This window comes from Genypterus blacodes, unplaced genomic scaffold (assembly GCF_046128005.1).
Source record: "Genypterus blacodes isolate CSIRO-AG114 ecotype Tasmania unplaced genomic scaffold, CSIRO-AGI_Gbla_v1 ptg000084l_1, whole genome shotgun sequence".
Taxonomy (NCBI): Eukaryota; Metazoa; Chordata; class Actinopteri; order Ophidiiformes; family Ophidiidae; genus Genypterus; species Genypterus blacodes.
In genome coordinates, this window is record NW_027466889.1 from 162,501 (window position 1) to 183,882 (window position 21,382).

General features: G+C 46.3%; 2 protein-coding genes across 2 annotated transcripts in view; one reads left to right on the forward strand and one right to left on the reverse strand.

The window, feature by feature from the left end:
• Positions 1 to 1,792, reverse strand: part of ccdc9 (coiled-coil domain containing 9) — an 11,175-nt gene extending 9,383 nt beyond the window's left edge. Inside the window, exons 1-5 of the mRNA XM_076158576.1 lie at positions 1,686 to 1,792; positions 1,058 to 1,106; positions 787 to 891; positions 524 to 670; positions 1 to 94 (exon numbers count right to left, since the gene is read on the reverse strand). The exon at positions 1 to 94 is cut by the window's left edge and continues 362 nt beyond it. Of these exons, the coding sequence (XP_076014691.1) occupies positions 1 to 94; positions 524 to 670; positions 787 to 891; positions 1,058 to 1,060 (349 nt within the window). The 5' untranslated portion in view covers positions 1,061 to 1,106; positions 1,686 to 1,792. The remainder of the gene's footprint in view (positions 95 to 523; positions 671 to 786; positions 892 to 1,057; positions 1,107 to 1,685) is intronic.
• A 9,312-nt stretch (positions 1,793 to 11,104) lies between these two features.
• bbc3 (BCL2 binding component 3) lies at positions 11,105 to 19,152 on the forward strand. Its single transcript, XM_076158611.1, has 4 exons — positions 11,105 to 11,425; positions 12,612 to 13,020; positions 15,527 to 15,732; positions 16,897 to 19,152. Exons 2-4 carry the CDS (start codon positions 12,624 to 12,626, stop codon positions 16,987 to 16,989), a joined length of 696 nt encoding a protein of 231 aa, XP_076014726.1. The 5' UTR covers positions 11,105 to 11,425; positions 12,612 to 12,623; the 3' UTR covers positions 16,990 to 19,152.
• The last annotated feature ends 2,230 nt before the right edge of the window (positions 19,153 to 21,382 follow it).

Below are 21,382 nucleotides of genomic sequence, written 5' to 3' on the forward strand. Positions count from 1 at the left end.
CCATCCTCCTGGAGGGGCTGTGGCCTTCGCTCTCCTCTGACGTTTTCCGGCCGCGAGGCGTTGAAGGTTTCCAATCGTTCACGACTCTTTTCTCCTGCAGGATAAAAGTCTGTCAGCTTCTTTTCTCTCACACTCATCAAGTACTCTTCATCTCTGAGCTCCTCTGACTAGAATAATGATGACCTGATCTCCGCTCTGCCCGTGTGTCCTCTGTTAAGGTCATATCACATTTGGATGGTAATAAAATGATTATGTCATGAGTTATTAAGAACTGTTAGCCCCATAAGAGTGTGGTGCCCTGAAGTTAACCCCTTCATTCCTTAAATCTGCTTCATCTCCATTATGAAGAAGATTCATGTGTCGAAAAAGGACCAGAGGGAATTATAACCATTATGGACCATTGGAGAAGCCGCTACAGCCACTATCTGGGTCTCTCTCTCTCTCCCTCCCTCTCTCTCTCTCTCTCTCTCTCTCTCTCTCTCTCTCTCTCTCTCTCTCCTTGTTACAGACTCTGTTGTCTTACAGGAGCAGGTTTAGACAGATCCACCGTGACAGTGAAGTTCTCCTTATCAATCTTCCTTCTGTCATTGTCAGGCTCGGGGCGGGGCTTCCTCTGTGTCGTCACGGCGATGCCCTCCTGCTCTGCCGCCTTCTTGTCTTCCTCGATTTCCTGTTAGTGTCCAACGACAGAAAAGAGGACGATTATCAGTACACCTGTGTTTAGTCTGGTGGTTCATTACTTCAGTGCTGTGTTCATAAACGCAGTAACCATGACAACCTGCATACCTGGTACCTCTTCACCAGAGCCTCATTCTTCTTCCTCAGAGCTTCGATGCGTCGGTCCAGCTCTGCATCCTTCTCCTCCTTGGTTTTGAGCTCCACCGCTGTAGACTGGCAACAAGAATCATGGTTGTAACAGTTATATAGACATCAACTCTTCCTCACATCACCACCGACTCCACCCACACAACCATCAGCTCCAGGTTTTAGATGGTAAACACTTTTTACAGTGTTTAGTAGCACAGCAGAGTTTAGCCTCCTTCCTGCTCTTACTCACCATGGCTGCCTACACCCTGTCCTCTGGCACGGGCGGCTGCTTCTTCCTCCTGTGACACACAAATGAAGAGGAGGATCAGGGTGCTACAATATAATACTTATAAGAAATAAACGTTCAAAGATCATTTAAAGAAACTGAGTATCTACAGTACTATTAAGCTTTCTGGCGTTTCATATCAGTGTAAACAAGAGAAGGAAAACAATCTGACTGAAATCTTGAAAAGGCATAAAGTGACAGATGGCGTCTAAACAGAGAGAAGCTTCACTTTAACTAAACACAACTGGGCGTGTGTGTGTGTGTGTGTGTGTGTGTGTGTGTGTGTGTACGTGTCCCATGAGCTTCAGTCGGGTCGCGGGTCCATGTGAGCTGTGCCGTTACAAACACTCGAGCCATGTTAGTTTGACTCTATATGTGTGTGTGTCTGTGTGTGTGTGTGTGTGTGTGTGTGTGTGTGTGTGTGTGTGTGTGTGTGTGTGTGTGTGTGTGTGTCAGCACACCGAGCATGTCTGCGTCCATACAAAGCGCCGAAACCACTACGATGCAAACACGCTCAGAGGGACTATGCTACCGACACAACCGGGACTAGCGGCGGGAGAGACGCGTTAGTGACGCACGGCGGACATATTACCTTCACAGGGGACAGAAGTTAGGACTGTAGAGAGATAGATTTAGGCGCTTAGCTTTCGCTGCCAATTCCTGCACCTTAGTGTGTCCTTATTATTCGACTTCCTGTAAGCGGCGACTCACTTCCTGCCAAATACTGCGCTTTGTCGTTCGTCTTAAAGGGACAGTGTCCGGCGGGAACTTTAACACTGGGTGTTCAAGGTGATGTTACTTTGACCACAGCGACGTTATGTTACAGTATTTGTCTTAAAGATTTTGCCACAAACGAAATTATTATCAAAATTATGATAAACAGATATTTTATAGCCTCTACAGAGACTGTGTTTCGTATAATTTCCACCAGAGGGCGACGGCGGCACGCAAATATACTTGTTGACCTCTTAACCCAGCGGTAACTAGGCCAATCCTGCACACACACACACAGTGTGTACAGAGTAAGAGAGAGAGGTGCTGCGTGATTTTATTTATATAGCATACACACACATGCAGAAAAGGAGAGAGCGAGAGAGAAAGAGAGAGAGGTTTATTATGAGAAGCGATCACCACTGAAACATTTCTGACAGCTTCTCATAGTCTGTAACACACACATGCACATGCACACGCACGTACGCACGCACGCACACACACACACACACACACACACACACACACACACACACACACACAGAAAGAATAGAAATAAAACTGAACTGTACTCGGGGTCATGGGTTCATGTGTTCCAGTGTTGACAGTGTGTTTTCACTTTAGCATGACTCATCTTAATCATCTCTTTATTCTCTGTCAGGTGAGTCAGTCACCTGTTCTCAGCCCAACAGGTGAGTCTAGTTAGTCTGGACAGAATAACAGGCGGGTGAGGTAATGCTGGGAGGCGTATTCAGTAACAAAAGACACAACCAAGACGCACAAAGACAATTACTGCACATCTCCTTTGATGGCATGAGATGTTTACAGGCTCATGTTATTGGCCTGATTTGGGGATTTAGGCTTATGTAGAACAGAGAATAGAATAATAGAAGATCTGCCTCTGGATCTGCCTGACAAATACACACAGCAGAAGGCAATCATGGTGGCTGTTCAGGTGTTGTTGTTGTTTAATGTGATTCAGTAAAGATGGTAGAACAATGTGTTTGTGTTTTTGTGTGCCGCTCTATCCCTCAAATGTGACAGATTATAAAATGAAAAAATGGTAACAATAACACAAAATGTCATCAAATAAACATGATTACATGATTAGAACTGAACTGAATATGTTTTGAAGCCTAGAAGTATAAATTTCTCTCAGCATCTATATCTGTTTTCCTTTCACCCTCTCACTGAACACTTTCACTGTAGCTCATGATGTCAAACATAACTCTCTCTCTCTCTCTCTCTCTCTCTCTCTCTCCCCCACACACACACACGCACAGATGATCGTTTCAATAGACACAGTCAAAACAAACAGCGGTGTTGTCAGGCAGACTACTGAGTAATGACCAGGCAGGATTTGTTAATCACCTGATAAGATGGAGTAACCTGAGCTGAGTATCTGTGCCATCGAATCACCAGCAGACATACAAAGCAGAGCTGCAGCCAGAGAACAACAGGCAGCAGCTTCAGTTACAGACGCAGAGCTGCCAGAGGAGCTCAACGCCACAACACACAAACCAAACAATTAGATATGATCACAACATAAACTCCCTCAAATACTGTTGAACCACAATGAACCATAGTTTTATCAGCTCATGTGATAAATGTTGTTAGGTTAGGTGACATTAAATTGGTTTAAAGTGAATGTTTAATCATATTTTAAGTTTAATACAAGTCACTTACTTTTTAATTTTTAATTAAAGTATTCACACGTTTACCCCTTGTGCATGTTCAACAACCATGATGTATCTGCACGTCTCAAAGCGTCTGCACCTGTATAACATATCTATACTGTGATATCAATACTTGCTACACACACACACACACACACTGTCTCCTGCTCATCATGTCAGCAGCAGCAGTGCTTGCACTCCAATCTTACACTCATCATCCTCTGCCTGTGCAGGGGTTTGTGATGCGTGGATCCCCTTTCTCCTGACGCCATGAGGGGTGGGGGCTGGGGGGGGGGGGACTCACGGGGCGATGAGCTCATTGTTGTGATAACCAAACAACGGCCCTCCCGCGGGGATAAGCCGAGGCCCCCAGAGGCTCTGATCACGGACAGAGGCAAGTGACGGCAGCTTCTCTTGTTGATATCAACAAGCAGCACTCTGGGGTTTAAACAGCAATGTCAGTGAGAACACGCAGCACTGCAGGCAGCACAGGGACACAGAGACAAGATGGGAAGAAGTGATGCGGAATGAAGAGTGATCCAGGCTGTCATGACATAACTAATAACAATTATCTATTAGTTAGTTTATTGTCATTAAATAGCATCAAAGAACAATGTTTTAAGAAAGGTTTAACAAATGGACAACAACAAGGTCCAGAATCTTCTCAACACTTAAAGTTCAAAGTTCAAAAACTCCTCAATGTGGCAGAATGAGGTGCAAGAAATAAGTGTTGCAAAAATCTTGAAATCTTGATGAATTAATCTAGAATGAGATGCACCATTCTGTCCTGCTGATCATGTGTGCAGTTATGTGATGTGTGTGTATGTTACAGTTCGCTGTGATCTCGACCGTCCATCATTCTTATATCCTAACTGTTTGGCAGCAGAGCTGAACTCAAACACTGTGATAAGATGATGTCATGTATGTAACAGCTGGTTCAGCTTGTTTGCTTAGGAATGTTTCTGCTGCTGAGCCGTGCACACTATCCCACTCTGCCTCTGTTCATGTGTACGTTTACATACGGGGATCAGATTGTATGTTTTGTATCTGTTTTCCTCCAGTACCATGGCAACTAAAGCAGCATTAAAGTGAGGTGGTTAAGTCTGAGCTGCTAAACTACTTAAGAAGAAAGATTGTGTTCGTGGATGAATGAATCATGGATGCTGTCCAATGCCTGATCTCTGGTGTCCTGTGCATTCTGAGCCCAACCAGCCCCGACCTTCGGCCCCCCCATCAATGTTTCAGAGATAAAGGAACATCACAGTACTTTTCCTTAGCTTACAACATCAACGCAGCTGAGACGCAGGAAACACAATACAGAAAAATAGGGGGCTGGAAAAGCACTTCATCCAGGTTTCACCAAATAGGTTATACGGTAAAAAATGTGTTCAACAGTTAAAAAATCTAATTATTCTTCAGGGCTGCAGCTGAAGCCGCGTGTGAACAGAGACGATGTGCAGCTCAGGCACATTCCACCACACTGTGTAGACTCTTATCATAACAGGGATGCAGCAGCATGGGTGAGAGCAGCTGACACACACACACACACACACACACACACACACACACACACACACAGTCCATCTGTCGGCCAGTGTTAGAGGTGAAGTGGATGAGGTAATGGTGTTGCACCGCGGCAGCCTGACACCTCTCTCTCTCTATAAACCCTTTTGACAGATTTCTCAGATTTCATCTCCCATGTACATTAATGAGCTTAGTCTCCATGGCTGAAACATCTTTCAGCTTCTTTCTCTCCATCTCTCCATCACTAAACAGCACCTGGTGGCATTGAGAGTCAAATGGAAAAGCTTTCATCCACCAAACTACTTTGATAATTAATTAATAATTAATCACCAATCATAGCAACTAGCAAAGTGTGGACATCTGCAAACTCGTCTCAGGAGCTACTAGAAAACCTCTCAGACAACTTCACTGTTGTTGTTGTTTGTGTGGTTGTTGTCAGGTCCACTGATGTTTCCTTTTTGCATAAGAAGTGAGTGCAAATGTGCACAAAATCTGGTTACAATCGACGGATTCATTCGTGAGATACGGCACTTTTAGTAGAATGAGCCACACAAATATCAAAAACAAAGATCAAAGTTTTTTATCATAAGAAACAATCTGATTGTCAGATATGAGAGTGGAGTTCTTCACATTCAGTCTGTAAACACAGATGAGGCAGAGAGTCGCTGCTGCTGCTGCTGCTGCTTAGAAATAACAAAATGACGGCAGCATTTCTTTCTATTTACCTCCCGGTTGCTAACAGCAGACATAAACATCATTAGGGGCCCTGCTGTTCCACCCGTCCTCCTCCATTACTCCAGCTGATAGAGTAACAGTGAGCACCGGGTGCTCAGGTAGCTCTGCCTTCACCTGTGCCTGGTGCCAGCGCTGCAGGCAGCAGATGACAGATAAAGCTTGGCTCTGTGCGGCCTCACGGCCTCCTGGTGCCTCTTTAGCGGATGATTATCATAATGCCAGCAGGAGATAATCTGTGAACTGCAGGTGAGAAAAGGGGGGAGGGAGACAGAAACCATGGAAGGAGAAGACATACAAGTACATACATGAGACATGACATCATACACACGTGGCTACATGTGTGCTGCTCCTACTAAACACACACACACACACACACACATAGATCCCTCACTCTTCATTCCATATTTTACAGAATTGACACTATGCTTTTTAAATGATAAAATAAAGGAAAAAGGTCTGGACGAAATTATTGAAACCCCTGATAAGGATCATAAAATTCGGTTTGTGGGGAAATTTCAAGCAGATTCTTTTCTTGAATAAGTATTAGAGGTGTCTTCAATCATCAATCTTCAAACAACCATCCAGCCCATTGAAATGGAGGAAATAATCATGTTTGTTCTGAGGTCACCAGAGGAAAATCCATCTGTTTATGCAAACTGAATCCTACAGAGAGCCTGAAGATGCTCAGCTCGCATCATGGTACTCCTGCTGTCCTGGGTGAGGTATCCTGTGTATGATGGTCAGAGTGCAAAGGCTCAGAGGTGATCATGATTATCCACAGCAAACGTCTTGGGCCTGCAAAGTGTGTGTTGGCACCTGCAGGTAAACTTGATCCTGAGGTGGACAGCAAAGATCCCTGCCCTCACCCACCAGCAGCTACGTCCATCAATAAGTCAGGACGCTGTGTTGACAAACACTCCCTGCATGTGTGAAGCCTCCTGACTAAACCAGAAGCTTTCATCCATCATTTAAGGTCCTTAGGGTTCCTTCTACTGAAAAACAAGCAGGTTCAACCTAACACACAAGCAGGAGAGAAAAACAGAGAGAAATGTTGCGACACCTGCTGTAACCCCAGAAAAAGTTCTAAAACTTTCATTTGCCACTTAAAAATCTATGCGGAAAAAGAAATCCTTCGGAGAAATGTCACAATCATTCAGAGATGCTTCCGTAATGGGAAACACTATGAGGAGAGCAGGAGCAGAGTCATCAGCACGATGTCATTCCCCTGCTGCTGCTGCGTAAAAACAGAATCCACAACTTGCACTCAGATAAATAGAGCAGTCTGGTTTTTAGACTTACATCTATGCATTTTTGGTTTCTGTGATTAGATTAGGGAACTTATCAGAGATCTCAAACCACAGAGGAGTGTGGATTTTAAATGAGAAAATGAGATCAGAATATTAAAGTTTGAAAGTCAGATGAAATTCACCGAAATGACATTCACAAGATCTGACCGCAGGGGTAAAAGTAAGGAATTAGACTCTAACTAGAGTATCAGAGAGTCAGGACACAGACATGAATGCAGTTGACCACTCGCCGATCACATGAACACAATTAGGCACACTAATGTGACCTGCTGCATCTAAACAACAATCAACAAAGATTCCTAGAAATGTTGTCCATACAGGCTCTTTGTGATTTTATGTAATTCCAAAAACTGTAAAGAATATCTCAAATAAACCGCTGTACGGATCCAGTTCCTGAACAGCACACACACACACACACACACACACACACACACACACACACACACACACACACACACACACACTTATCATATCACATCATCACTGAAAGAAGCTGTTTTTCCAAAGATCAAACTCGGAGGTTTATTTTTTCAAACCCTCCTTCCAGACACATTTCTGAGATTTGTTCTCAGTTTCATACGAATCCTTTTCTTGCCTGCAAGAAAAATATTCCTCGGTTAGTATGACATCATCATCTGAGGCCAAACAGGCTCCAGCCGAAGCTTGTCTCATGTCTGACAGGAGGTGAAGTCGGGTGAGTAAGGTCACGGCTGCAGGCAGCAGACCGATGCTGTGAGAACCACTGAGCTATGGAGCGCTCCATGGCTGAGAAATTCAGATTAGATTAGAGCTAAAGTGGATTTGAAGAACAGAGGGGGGAGAGAGGGGGGGAGGGAGGGGAGGAGAGAGAGAGGGGGGGGGGGGGGGAGAAGAAAGAGGAGTGACCTGTTATTTGACAGAAGTGAAACAAAAGGCTGCTGATGTCATTTACATGATTATCACAACTGCAGAGGTTTAGATTACGTACAAGAGACTCTGTGAGTGTGTGTGTGTGTGTGTGTGACTCTGTGTGTGTGAGAGAGAGAGCGAGACAGAGAGAGAGGGAGGTGAGAGTCAGGGTCAAAGCAGAGAGCGGTGTGATCACCTTATCTGTTGTCTCTCTGGTTGCATGTCTGCACTCAGGTTACACACACACACACACACACACACACACACACTTTTCTGGACAGAAACCAATGTTAATGATGCAGCCTGGAACTAGACCCTGGCAGGTGACATCATGGCGGGTGGCACCAGCACGTGTTCTGGGCGCCGTGTGAGGCCGCCCTCCTCTGAGTTTGCTCCTTCTGCCCCTGATTCAATATTAATTAAAGAGGAGCAACGACACAAACAGAACACCAGCTTGTGGTCGTCCAGCACGAAGCAAGAAGATACAGAAACAACAAGAGCCAACGCTGAATCACTGTCAGACTCACTTTGACCATGAAAAAGAGCTAAACTGGAGCATGTTGGGCCTCAGATGATGATGTCACCTCAGCACAGAGTTCCTGCAGCATCGATGGCAGAAGGATGTTTGTTTTTGTTAAATAACTGAAACTCAGCTCCTCCCTTTACCGCCACTGAGTTTCTAAGCCCAGGCTTTGAGGATCTATTGCAGCCGTCACATTGTTGAACTGAATTGTAAATGTAAACTTCTGCTGCTACATTAGAACATTAGCGACCTTTAACCCTCATTATGTCGCTGCACTGTGGACCAGATGGCAACATGGCAGAGAGTTTGTGTTGAAGATGGTGAGGGAAGGATGTTCGCCCGGACATGTACCTGAGAGGCTCCGCCCCCACAACACACACATGCACACAAACACACATGCGCCCCTCCAACCTAAATAATGGGGTACACTGCAAAAAGATCCGATTTATTTTTGTTTATCAAAGCAAAGTAATGTTATTAACCCCGTCTGTGCCTGATCATCAGAGTATCTTCAGACTTTGACCTTTATTACCTGTGAGTGTTCCGTCTTGCTTCTCTGTTGTGTCTCTTTACTTTGTAGAAATGATTGACAGATTTCAATGAAATGTAACCACCACTTCTATGTTCTGGCCTATAACTTTTGAATTTGCTTACATTTGATACTTGCAGTGTCGTGGTTGTGTAAATAAATCTAATTTAATCAATGAAATAATGATTATTGATCATAATCTTGATACTGGCTGACAATTTGTTATCTGTTTTAGTTGGGATTTATTTTTTGCAGTGAACCCCAATCAGCTGCAGAAGAAGGTGGGCGGAGCTTAGACACAAACAGCCTGTGACCCCCCCCCCCTGTCTCATGCCCCTCAGCTGAGGGCGGTGCTAGGCAGACAATGATCAGAGGGCCAAAGGTCGAGCCAGCTGGGGGGTTTTGAAGTCACTTGTGATGCTAATGACCTCCAGTCTGCAGGGAGTCAAAGCTTCATGCTGCTGCTGTGAGCTGAGATGAAACCTCTCTGCTGTGACTCAGGACAAAACACAATAAGGAGGATTTAGAACAAATTCATGAGTTAAGATCACAACAAATGCTTTCATATGTCTATATAATTCCTACTGTGTCTTACAGTTTGACACCATCACACCTAATAAGAGATGTTGTGTGCTTATGAAAGTTCTATGAGGGTTGCATCATCAACAACATGCGGCAAAGTCAGAAAATACACAAATAAACAAATATAAAAGTGAAAGTGATGAGCTGTATTTAGGTGCACTAAATGAAAGTTAGTGTGTAGAAAGTGAAGTTTCTCACACGTCTGTAATGTGTTTGTAATGAATGAGCTGTCAGTCTGCACAGAGACTTCACAATAAAGGCTGACTCACCGCTGTGGTTTACAACTGCTGCAGATGTACCAAACTGGGAGGAAGCCATCTGCATAGGGCGGGGGAAGTGTGTGTGTGTGTGTGTGTGTGTGCACGTGTGTGTGCGTGTGTGTAGGTGGGGGTTCTTGTGTTGGTTCCTGTGTGGTGTTGTGGCGTGAGGATGTGACTTGTGTCCTGTGATGAGAGATAAGCAGCATTAAAGAGGGAGGGGAGGAAGAGTAAAAAAGAGGAAACAGACATTAACTGTACAGATGTGACACGATGATGCAACTCTGCTTCTGTCTGTAGATAAGAAAGAATAATACGACTCTATTGGATCTAATGTAATGATTAAAGTGAGACATTTATCACCACAGTCTCTTCTTGTCCTCTCTTACAGCATAACTGTGAAGTTTGTTATGTTTTTGTATTTCCTCTCCAATTTGTGCAACTAAAACAAAGAATTAAATCCCATTCCTTTCTTTGATTGAATTGAAAGACAAAGATAAACATAAATGTAAAGTGTAGAGACCAAAACAAGCAGCAGTTACTCTGAAGTTTACAGCCAATCCAGCTGATTTGAATAACAGCGTGTGTGTGTGTGTGGTAATGAAGGGGAGGGGAGGGGGGTTGCAGGGGTGAGAGGGGGGGGGGGGCATCCTGCGTGTCGGGAGCATGTCAGCACTTGTTGTGAAGAGGAGAAATGGGCGTGGTCAGGGGACACGTGAAGTTAGCAGTGATATCCGCCATTATACAAAGAGAATCTGATACCAAAATAAAAGCTCCTACTTCTGAGCTTTGTCTAACTTCTGAAATGTGTAAAGTACGTAATACATACATCATGTGTACAAATAAAAGGTTAAAGACATAATCGACAACGTCCAAACAGATGAAAGTCCGAACACATGATAGCATTTATCGATTAACAGAGAACTCTATTCTAATTATAAGTAAGTCTTAAGTCTTAAATGTTAACTCTTAAGTCTTTCATTCAATGAAAAGGTCAGACATTGTATCGTGATTATAGTGTTTGCTGCATTTCTCTGTTCAGTGTAATTGTACACTTATTCGTACACTTATTCGTTGTGCCTCATGAGAAGTTTGGAGAAATCTCTGGACTTCTGTTGAGCCTCTGTTTTTCAATGAAAACAACATTACGAAATGACTTCAGACGCCAGACGGCCAGACGTGTTTCAATAAAATCCGTGTAGGTTTTATTCTGAAAGAGATAGCCGGATGCTGCCTATCCAGTTCCTGTGAGCTTGGTGTTAGAAAAGGCGGTAGCAGTGAAAGCAGCGCAGCATCTTTCAGAGTCAGACCAACCAGCAGCACGGCTAGATACTGATTCTGAACCTGAGACTGAGCCTTAGCCGGTGTTTGTGTTTTCATGGGTTGATTCAAGATATTGGAAGAACTCAAATCCTCTCAGACAATCATTCCCGTGAACCCCGGGATGGAGTAACGCGTTTTCCCTGGACCGGACTTTGCTCATCCTCTGATCCGCCGCCGGTGGTTTCTTTTGGGATATTTTCCTCTCGATGTCCACCTGTTACCGCCGCTCCGACCCTCACACACAACCTTCCCCACCACGGATCGTCAGTTAGACCACGTAAGTACCATGACCGTGTCAATACACACTCACACACACAGACACACACACATATGTCCAGTTGTCAAACTGAGCCACTTTTGACACTCGGGTCTTTTATTTTTGCCTTATTTTTGTTTCATTCATCGTACCTTTTTGCCGCGTTTGAGGTTTTCTTTTTACATCATGTCTTTTGCTTGTCTTGCTCGATCGTCGTCAGTAATATTCGTTCACGATCTAAAGTATCAAAACGCCACAGAAGTGGAGTGTTTGTGCACACACACATCTGCAGTGTGGGGCAGAATGGAGGCAGGAGATGCGTTTGAGGACCGTTAACACCGCGGCCACGACTTCTAACACGCTGCAATAGGCAAAGTGGCGTTTTGGTTCATTCCGGGTGCTTATTAACATGAAACGAGAGTCATAAGGTCCTTAAATGATATTTTCATTCAATTGAAAAAAACAAAACGTCGATGATTTTCCGTCGTCCCTCCGCTCCTCCACTTAAACGCTCCGGTCCACATTACATTCATGCAAATTCTTTTCCGTCTCAACGCTGATTTATTATTTATTTTTATATTTTAGCGTCCTTTTCTGTCAGTTTCGCGGCTGAATCGTCTCGTCATCCTCGCATCGAGCGCCGCGCGACACGCCTGCACCGTGCACGCGCCTCATAGTGTTAGTGTGCGCGTGTGCGCACGCTCTCCTCGTGCTCGATCGGCACGGATTTGTTTACAAACACAAGTCTCGTGCTCGGTACGGAGGCGCGGCTGCTGCCCCCTAGCGGCTCAGCGGGAATATAGGTATGTAGGTCAGCGGGTGAGTGAGAGCAGGAAAGACAAACACAAGACAGATACAGAAGAGAGAGACAGAAGAGACACAAGACAGAGACACACAAGGCAGAGACACCAAGCTGCGGGCTGAGTGGAGACCTCAGTTCACTATTTGATCTGTTCAATCAAGTCTTATTGGTATATTCTTGGTTTTACTCTTTTAGACTTCAAACTTACAGAATTAGACTGCAACAGTTTTTATGCAAAATGCAAGAAATGGATGAAAAACGTTTTAAGTTAAAAGCCTTTCTTCTGTTTGCTTTAATAAGAGTGTTTTAGTATCTTATTATTCTATGTTATTGTGCCCACTAAGTTCTCTTTACTGTAAATGTAAATTCCTGGTGTCTTACGTAAGGTGTGTGTGTGTGATTCAGACTGCCACTGAGATGGCCCGTGCAGAGACCATTGAGAGTGTCGGCGATGCAGGCGGAAGCGTAAATGGCCCTCTTCCTCATCTTCCTCATCACAGCCCCTGCGGCATGGAGCTGCCTCGCCCCGTCTGCCACGCCTGGCCCAGTCTGCTCTCCACCACCGCCATGACAGCCACCTCCGGCGCAGGCACCCTGCACCTCCACCACCACCACCTGCACCCTCTGCGGTTCCTCTATCTTCCTCGCCCGCTGCCTTACCTCCCCCCTGAGCTCCCTGAGGGCTCGGAGGCTTCGCACAGCCACCAGCAGTTGTCTGCATCTCTGCTATCACCAACGCTTCCACCGCCTCCGAACCAGAGGGAGGAGAGGGGAGGAGGCCAAGCTGCACCAAGTGCCTTCGCTGAACAATCAGGTGGGCCAAACACAAGTAAACACGGCTGTTTGGGTAATGAGTGGGAGGAGGGAGAGGCTGGATAAGAGAATAGACCAACCACTCTCACTTAGATTTGTGGAGTGGAAAACAACAACAGTAAAGCACAGACACAACACTTAACACTTCACATCTAAATTGCCTGTTTGTTTCATTAAGAGGTTGAGTTGTTGTGTGTGGAGTCAGCAGACAGCGGCGAGCTCGGCGGCCTCTCTGGAGTCACCAGAGTGTGAGCCACGGCTGGGGCCCGCAGCTCAGTTTGCCCTCCACCCTTAAGTAAACATCACAGTTATCAGTTGGTAGGACAGTATCGGTTATTGCTCTGCTGCCTTTCCATGACGGGCCTGTTTTGACTGTCTGCCTGTGAGGGAGGGGCGGTGGAGGGGCTGCACTGTATCTGCTCATGTGGAGCAGAAGTGCTGCTGCCTCTGCCACCCTCTGTAGCCGGAGCACATGTATGAAACCATAGACGGTAAAACGGCTCATTTGCACGCCGACTGGCTGTCTGACACGATGAAATGATAAGGAAAGGGACATTTGATCACAACTGATACTGAAAACAAATGTTACAAATGTTACAAATCGGCCATTTAACTCATTGATGGAATATTTCTATCTTTGTATCGCTGCTATTTCTTGTCAGTAGCTGCTTGTGTTTAGTTCTGATGGGAGTCAGATCCTCTCTCACTCTGGGTCGGTGTCGGTGTTTGTTGTTGAATAAGTCATTCCTGACCGCTGGTTGCCGTGGGCGATGACGGCGGTGCGTCTCTGTCAGTGAAGGATTCCCTGCAGGTCCTGTTTGTTTATTTTGGCTGGTGCGTTCAGCTGAGACGGGAGCCATTTGACCGGCCTGCTGACAGGTCGCGTGTCGTCACGGGACGCCACAGGCAGACAGAGCGGCTCTAAACGTGTCAGGCAGAGAGAGAGCGGCTCTAAACTTCCTCCTCCCAAAGGGGAATTTGGGAAACAGCCGGAGGGGAAATCCAGGTGGCAACAATGGTGAGAGGGAAGGTTGGTTTCCATTTGGCGCCTCTCCTCTGTGTTGTGACAGATCTGTAGCAATGTAAACAGATAAGCCGCCGCCCCCTCCCTCGGGCTCAGCTGCAGGTCAGCTGGGCATGTTCAGACATGTCCTCAGCTCTGCTGCTGCACAGAGAGACGGCCTGGTTGACTTCCTGTTGCAGCACGATCACAAGTGATCCGCCCAAAGAGCTTGAGCCACGCCCCCATCCAGTCAGCCAGGTCAACTCTGAGCCACGCCCCCATCCAGTCAACTAGTCAGTGAGGTTGTTGATCGTGTCATTTAGATACTTTGTTTTTCAGTCATCTTTATTTTTTAATATCACCCAGTATCAACATCCTCTCTCTCTCTCTCTCTCTCTCTCTCTCTCTCTCTCTCTCTCTCTCTCTCTCTCTCTCTCTCTCTCTCTCTCTCTCTCTCTCTCTCTCTCTCCTCTCTCTCCCCCCCCCACCTCTCTCGTCTCTCTCTCATGGGCTGTCACCTTGTCAGACTCTTAGCCTATCAGACTGACAGGTTCCCGCCCTATCACAGCTCACCCCTCTGCTTTGTCCACCAATCACACAATGACGTCTCTCGGAGTGAAGCTTCAGAGTTACCTTGGCAACAGGCCAGTGTGCTCTCTCTCTCTCTCTCGCTCACTTCACCTGAGTCTTTGAGGATCAGTTGTACTCCTTCTAGTAAAACAGATGCTGTGGTTGCCAGGGGTGCCCGTTTCTGTGGCAACTAAAGAGTTGTGGTTGCCGCGGGTACTGGGTTCCAGGCCAGAGACGGGGTTCGTGTTGCTGCTGCGCTGTGATGCCGATAACAACACACACAACACACACCTCTGCTGCTCTGTGATTGGATGAAAGGCAGCGAGTCTGAAGGTGCAGGAAGATTAGGACTGAAACATGAGGCCAAAGAAATAAACAAACAGAATGCTGTCACTCTTAAGAAATATTATACATTTATATTAATATTACAATAATGAATTCATAATTTAATTAGCAGCAAACTTCTCCTAACCATTAGGAACAAACACACAGGTTTAGACAATAACCTGAACACACAGAAGGTCCAGGTATCTGTAAACACACACACCCACACAGACACACACACAGACACCCACACAGACACAGACACAGACACAGACACAGACACACACACACACACACACACACACACACACACACACACACACACACACACACACACACACACACACACACACACACACACACACACACCTCCATGGCAGACCTATAAAGCAGATTAAGAGATTACTCTGCCAAATTCCATGAAGAGGAAAATAAGTCACTGAAACCCCACCAGGTTTCTCAAGATCTGTGTGTTTGTGTGTGTGTGTGTGTCTCCTCTCAGCCACAAGCAACACAACTGAAGCCCAGCTGACATTCTTACAGGCTGCTGTTATCACCAATATTTCAAATCCAACAGAATCTAACTGTCTCCTCCTCTGTGCCTCTGCAGGTTCACACACAGTCGAGCACCAGCAGGCCTCCAGCCGCCAGGGGCCTCTGCCTGACCTGCTGCCCCAGAACGAGCTCCCGTCCTGGGCCCTGCCCCGCTACAGAGGCCCTCAGGAGGAGAACCAGGTGCAGCCGGAGGTCAGGAGAGTGGCGGCCCAGCTGAGGGCCATCGGAGACGACCTGAACGCCACCATGCTGCGAGGAGCGGTAAGAGATAAGAGACGATGACAGAGAGAACAGAGAGGGAGGGAGGAGCTTAGAGATGCTGAATGACCCCTCTGACCCCTCTGACCCACCCACCCCTCACTCACACACACACACACACACGAGACGATTCACTGAGAGCAGCAACCCAGGATCAGCTGATCTGAGGAAAACAAACTATTTATATTTAAACATAATAAACAGTTTGTTTATTTGAACAATGAGACCTGGATTATACAGAACAATCATCTGTTTCTATTCTTCTTTCTCTCTCTCTCTCTCTCACACACACACACACACACACACACACACCCCTCCTCCCTCTGTGCTCTGGATCGCGTGAGGAGTTGGCAGCTTCTCTCTCCTCTCCTCCCCCAACACACACACACACCCTCACACACTCCACATAAACAAAGATGACGTCACCCACCCTCGGCTCTCACTCAGACACACACACACACACACACACACACACAGACAGACATACACACACAGGTGTATCAGGGTTGTTGGGTCGCTGCTCTCATTGAATTGTCTTGTGCGTGTGCGCGTGTGTGTGTGCGTGCAGACGGAGAGACAGATACTTAATTCTTAAGGGGAAAGGAGGGAAATAGCGTGTGTGAGTTGTTGACATCCCGCCCAGCCAGAGGAGAAGGAGAGAGAGAGAGAGAGAGAGAGAGAGAGAGAGAGAGAGAGAGAGAGAGAGAGAGAGAGAGAGAGGGAGAGAGAGAGAGAGAGAGAGGAAGGGTGAGAGAGAGACAGGAAGGGAGAGAGGGAGAGAGAGAGAGAGAGAGAGAGAGAGAGAGCAGTTAGAGACAAGAGGAACTGAGCTCATGAGCGGTGATGTCATCAACCTGCTGTGATTAAAGCCAGGAACCAAAGAAGGTTCAGAGTTTAGATTAGGGCATAAAAGAATGAATGAACTCTTCAGGGTCACATGAGTCAGCAGCTCACACACACACACACACACACACACACCCCGTTAACCTGAAGAGGACAAATATTGAAATGGCAAATGTGTGTTGATGTTTGATGTTGACTAAACTCTCTCTCTCTCTCTCTCTCTCTCTCTCTCTCTCTCTCTCTCTCTCTCTCTCTCTCTCTCTCTCTCTCTCTCTCTCTCTCTCTCTCTCTCTCTCTCTCTCTCTCTCTCTCTCTCTCTCTCAGGCGGTCCCTGAGTGGCAGGACTGGAGGGACCTGTGCCGTGGCCTCCTCACCTTCATCACTCAGACCCTGAGCACTCTCTACAGGCTGACGTAGACGCCACCTCCTCCACCTGATGCCGTCAGCTCGGGTTACCACGGCAACCGTTTTTCTTTCTTTCTTTCTTTGACACCGGCGACTCGGCTGTCGTCCGTTTGTCCCGCAGCCAGCGAACGTGACGCCGCCGTCTGTCCGTATGAACTGGGAGGACTTGATGTGAGCACACAGACCCACAGCTGGAGCCTGGTGGTGGTTTGGGCGCCCCCTGTGGGCCACATCATGGTGCTGTCTGTGAGAAACTGGACCCTGCCTGCCTGCCTGTCTGTCTGCCTGCCTGTCTGTCTGCTGGTTCAGACTGCAGCTGGTGGACTCTGTTTTTGTTTCTGTAAATTCTGTACAAAACGATTTGCTTTGGCTCTATATCAAACTTTCAGGGGTCGAAGTGGGATTCAAGCGTGTGTGTGTGTGTCGGGTCAAAGGATAGCATGACATGATATGAGTGTGTGAGTGTGTGTGTGTGAGGCCCCGTCATTGTAAACTGTGAAAGCGTCTTTCCACTTGGAAGCAAAGCACAGAGTGAACCGTTACCTGGTGCCTTCCTGCTGAGCACAGAGCACCCACAGGACAATCAGCAACACACACACACACACACACGTCATTCACGTGCTTGTTTGTGCTCATTAAACTCAACTGTAATTTGCATAAGCTGAACATATTTGAGTGCTTCGTCGTGGCTTCAGGTCAACAGGACAAGCGAGTACACACACACACACACACACACACACACACACACACACACACACACACACAGGCGTAGGGTCTCGTGCCTCCCCCCTCTGCTGACAGTGTTCTTGGTCACTTGATCTTTTTGTAAATATTCTTTTTGAAGGAGTCTAATTGTTCCGGCTCATTCTGATGAACTTTATAAGGTCGTCATGGTGACGTGATGGACGGTTGGTGTTTGGTTGTTTGGATGGTTTGGTGTCGGCGGCAGCAGAGCAGCTCGACTTTGAATCCAGTGGATTTAAGAAGGTATTTCACAAAGTTAAGGAAAAAAACTAAATCTGTAGGATTTGGATCTTTTATTGATGAAAAGTATTCGATGACGTCGGGGAAACGAGACGCTTGGTTGAACGATTATGTCATTCTTTGTTTTGGAGGACTTTTAGCTCGTATTAAGAGCTTTATTTATTTTGGAAAGTAGCTGATCTGTAGCTTGAGCTTTGGTTTCTTGAATTATTTGCTTTTTTATTTTTTTATTTTTGATGCTTAATTTATTTTCCTTTGCATTCCTGAAGACTGAGGATGAACGAAGTCTGAACCTGTTGAGCTGCAGCTTTAAAGGAGAATCATCACATGGTACTGAAGCTACTAAAGCTACTGAAGCTACTGAAGCTACTGAAGCTACTTCACTGACATTCCAGTGATCATTGAATCCCAATCTGACATGAACTCAGCTTCCTCAGCAGTAAACATGAAGTGATGAAGGATGTGTTAAACCTGCTGAGATGAAAACAGAACCAAATGAAAGCTAAAAGCATAAAGAAACCACCGATCTGAAGCTGTTTGTGCTTCCGTGACTGAAGTGATGAGCTCATCCATTTCACTGAAACATTCTTTTGGCATTTCTCTGTAAATTTAATCCTGAAATTCATTTCAATTCAAATAATTCATTTGTTTGCACCAACAAACGCTCTCAGTCACCCCAGAGCCAACAGGAGGCAGTTTAGGATGTTTCTGATGTTTGTGTTTTCACCCAGCTGGAGCGGCAGTGCTCACAGGGTCTGTGTCAACATTTCTGACAGCTGTTTCATGTTAAATCAGAACGTTTCACTGTAAGATGAAGAAAACCACTAAAGGAAACACAGCAGACGCACGTTTGTACATTTGAGCTTTTGATGAACTGCAGACTGCTGACTTCCATTTTGGACTGTGGGCCTTGTTGGCTCGTGTGTGACGATGCTGCACTGCTGTCAGGCCTGAACTCGGTGGATCCACCTGATCAGGGACCGGGCAGGCCGTGGCTAACTGGGCCCTCTGAGCTGGTGCTCCCGGTCACTTCCTGTGAAAGCCTCGTGACTTCCTGTGGTTGTTTTCTCATGCCGGCTCACTTCCTGCTGAGTCATGCAGTGTACATTTGCTGTTTTTCAACTTTTTTCTATTGTCAACTTTATAAATGAATTTTGTACATTTGTTTCTTTTGATACAATAAAGTTAAGAGCTGAATTCACTCGTCTGCTTTGATTCTTTGTGCTTTCAAATCTCTGGATCACAACTGGTTACATTATCAAGATAACACTCATGTGCTTTTAATGTAAACATGCTGTTGGCTGATCTATATTTCCTGTAATAAAACTTAGTTATCTGGATCTTTATGCTCATTGAAACCCTAAACGCTCACCTGGAGTGAAACAGTTTAGAGCTTTAAGAGTCAGAAGAGACGACGTTTATGTCAAAATATAGGAGAATAAAATGTAACTGAATGTTTGGCGGTTAGAGAAACGTCTGGTAGAGCACAACTAAAGCTGTACGCACATCTGGAGAGATAGGCAGGCAGGCAGACACAGAGACAGACAGACAGATCCTCCTTGGTGGAGGTTAAAAAAATAAAAACTCTCCTGACTCCTGATCAACAGCCTCAAATCTTTCCTGCAGCGATTTCTTTCAAACCAAATTACAGATGAGTCCTGACACGATCAGGCTCAGATCATCTGGATCCATCACAGCAGCCTCAGTCTCAGCAGCTTCAGTCTCAGCAGCTTCAGTCTGCTGGACTCACAGCAGCTTCACATCCAGGCTCGTTTTAACCCTGATGAATTATTGATGCTCCACAGAGTTTATACCAGGTCAAGCAAGTTTTCTCTCAGAGCGAGAATCCACCAGCCGACATGAATATATATGAAGAAACACACACACACACACACACAGACACAGACACAGACACACACACACACACACACACACACACACCCACAGACACAGACACAGACACAGACACACACACACACAGACACAGTTACTGAGTCAAACTGCAGCATGAGATCGTGATATCCTCACTTCCACTCTCTTCCACTGAAGGAGCCAATGGAGTGCCTCTTCAGCACAAAGCAGCCGTCTGATTGGCTGCTTGAGTGCTTGGCTGTTGCTGCTAAGTGGAGGCCAGAACAGAGAATGACCACACAGCAGGAGGACACGGCTGGGGCTGAGAGTGTGTGTGAGAGTGTGTGTGAGTATGTGTGTCAGTGTGTCTGTGTGTCAGTGTGTCAGAGACAGTGAGAGAACAAGAAGGAAAATGGGAAACGAGAGAAAAGGAGCAGCACAGTGGAATGTTTGCTTGCTGATAAGAGTTTATGTTTAATTAAAGTACCAGAGCGTCTTTACAGAGATGTGTCATAATGAATCTGCTCTGATCTCAGGGACAGAGCAGCAGCGGCATCCTGCACCGCCTCACTGCTGCTCTGTTTGGTTTCCTGAGCTTCACTACAGAGAGGCCACGCTGCACTTATGGTGTGAAAATGCCTCAAAAATACAGAAGTTGCACTTTAAATGAACTCAACTCCAGCAGAACCTCTCCTCAGTCTGCTGAACTCAGGATGAACCCAGAGGGAAGAGGAAGAGGAGACACAAAAAGAAAGGCCACACACACACACACACACACACACACACACACACACACACACACACACACACACACACACACACACACACACACACACACACACACACACACACACACACACACACACACACACATTACATTACATTACGATCATTTGGCAGACGCTTTTATCCAAAGCGACTTACATTACATTACATTACCACCCTTCGCAGAAGGGGGAGCAATTGAGGGTTCGGTGCCTTGCTCAGGGGCGCCTCGGCAGGGGCTCGAACCGGCAACCCTCCGGTTCCCAAGCAGAAGCTCTACCCACTGAGCCACTGCCTCCACACACACACACACAGACCTGTGATGACCTAATTCAGGTGAGTGGTGTCATCAAGGAGACAGGATTGGAGGTGTGGGCAGCGAATGCCATGTTTGGGCAAAAAAAGGCCACAAACAAACAGACGCACACACTCACATACACACACACAGGACCTGCATCACAACAGCAGTGTGATTGTCTGCCAGCTCTGCAGGCTCCACAGGTCTGACAGGTTGCACAGGTTGAGCCACCCTCCCCTGCCAGCTGGTTGAGGTGAGACAGAGCCACAGATGGTTTGTGTGTGTGTGTGTGTGTGTGTGTGTGTGTGTGTGTGTGTGTGTGTGTGTGTGTGTGTGTGTGTGTGTGTGTGTGTGTGTGTGTGTGTGTGTGTGTGTGTGTGTGTGTGTGTGCAGCTGGGTTCTCATTTGCATTCCTGCACCTCTCCGCTCGCTGTGGCGTCGCTCAGGCTCAGTAGCCATGTTTGGTTATCTAATGGCTCATCTGACCTTATTGGGACATCACCTGCT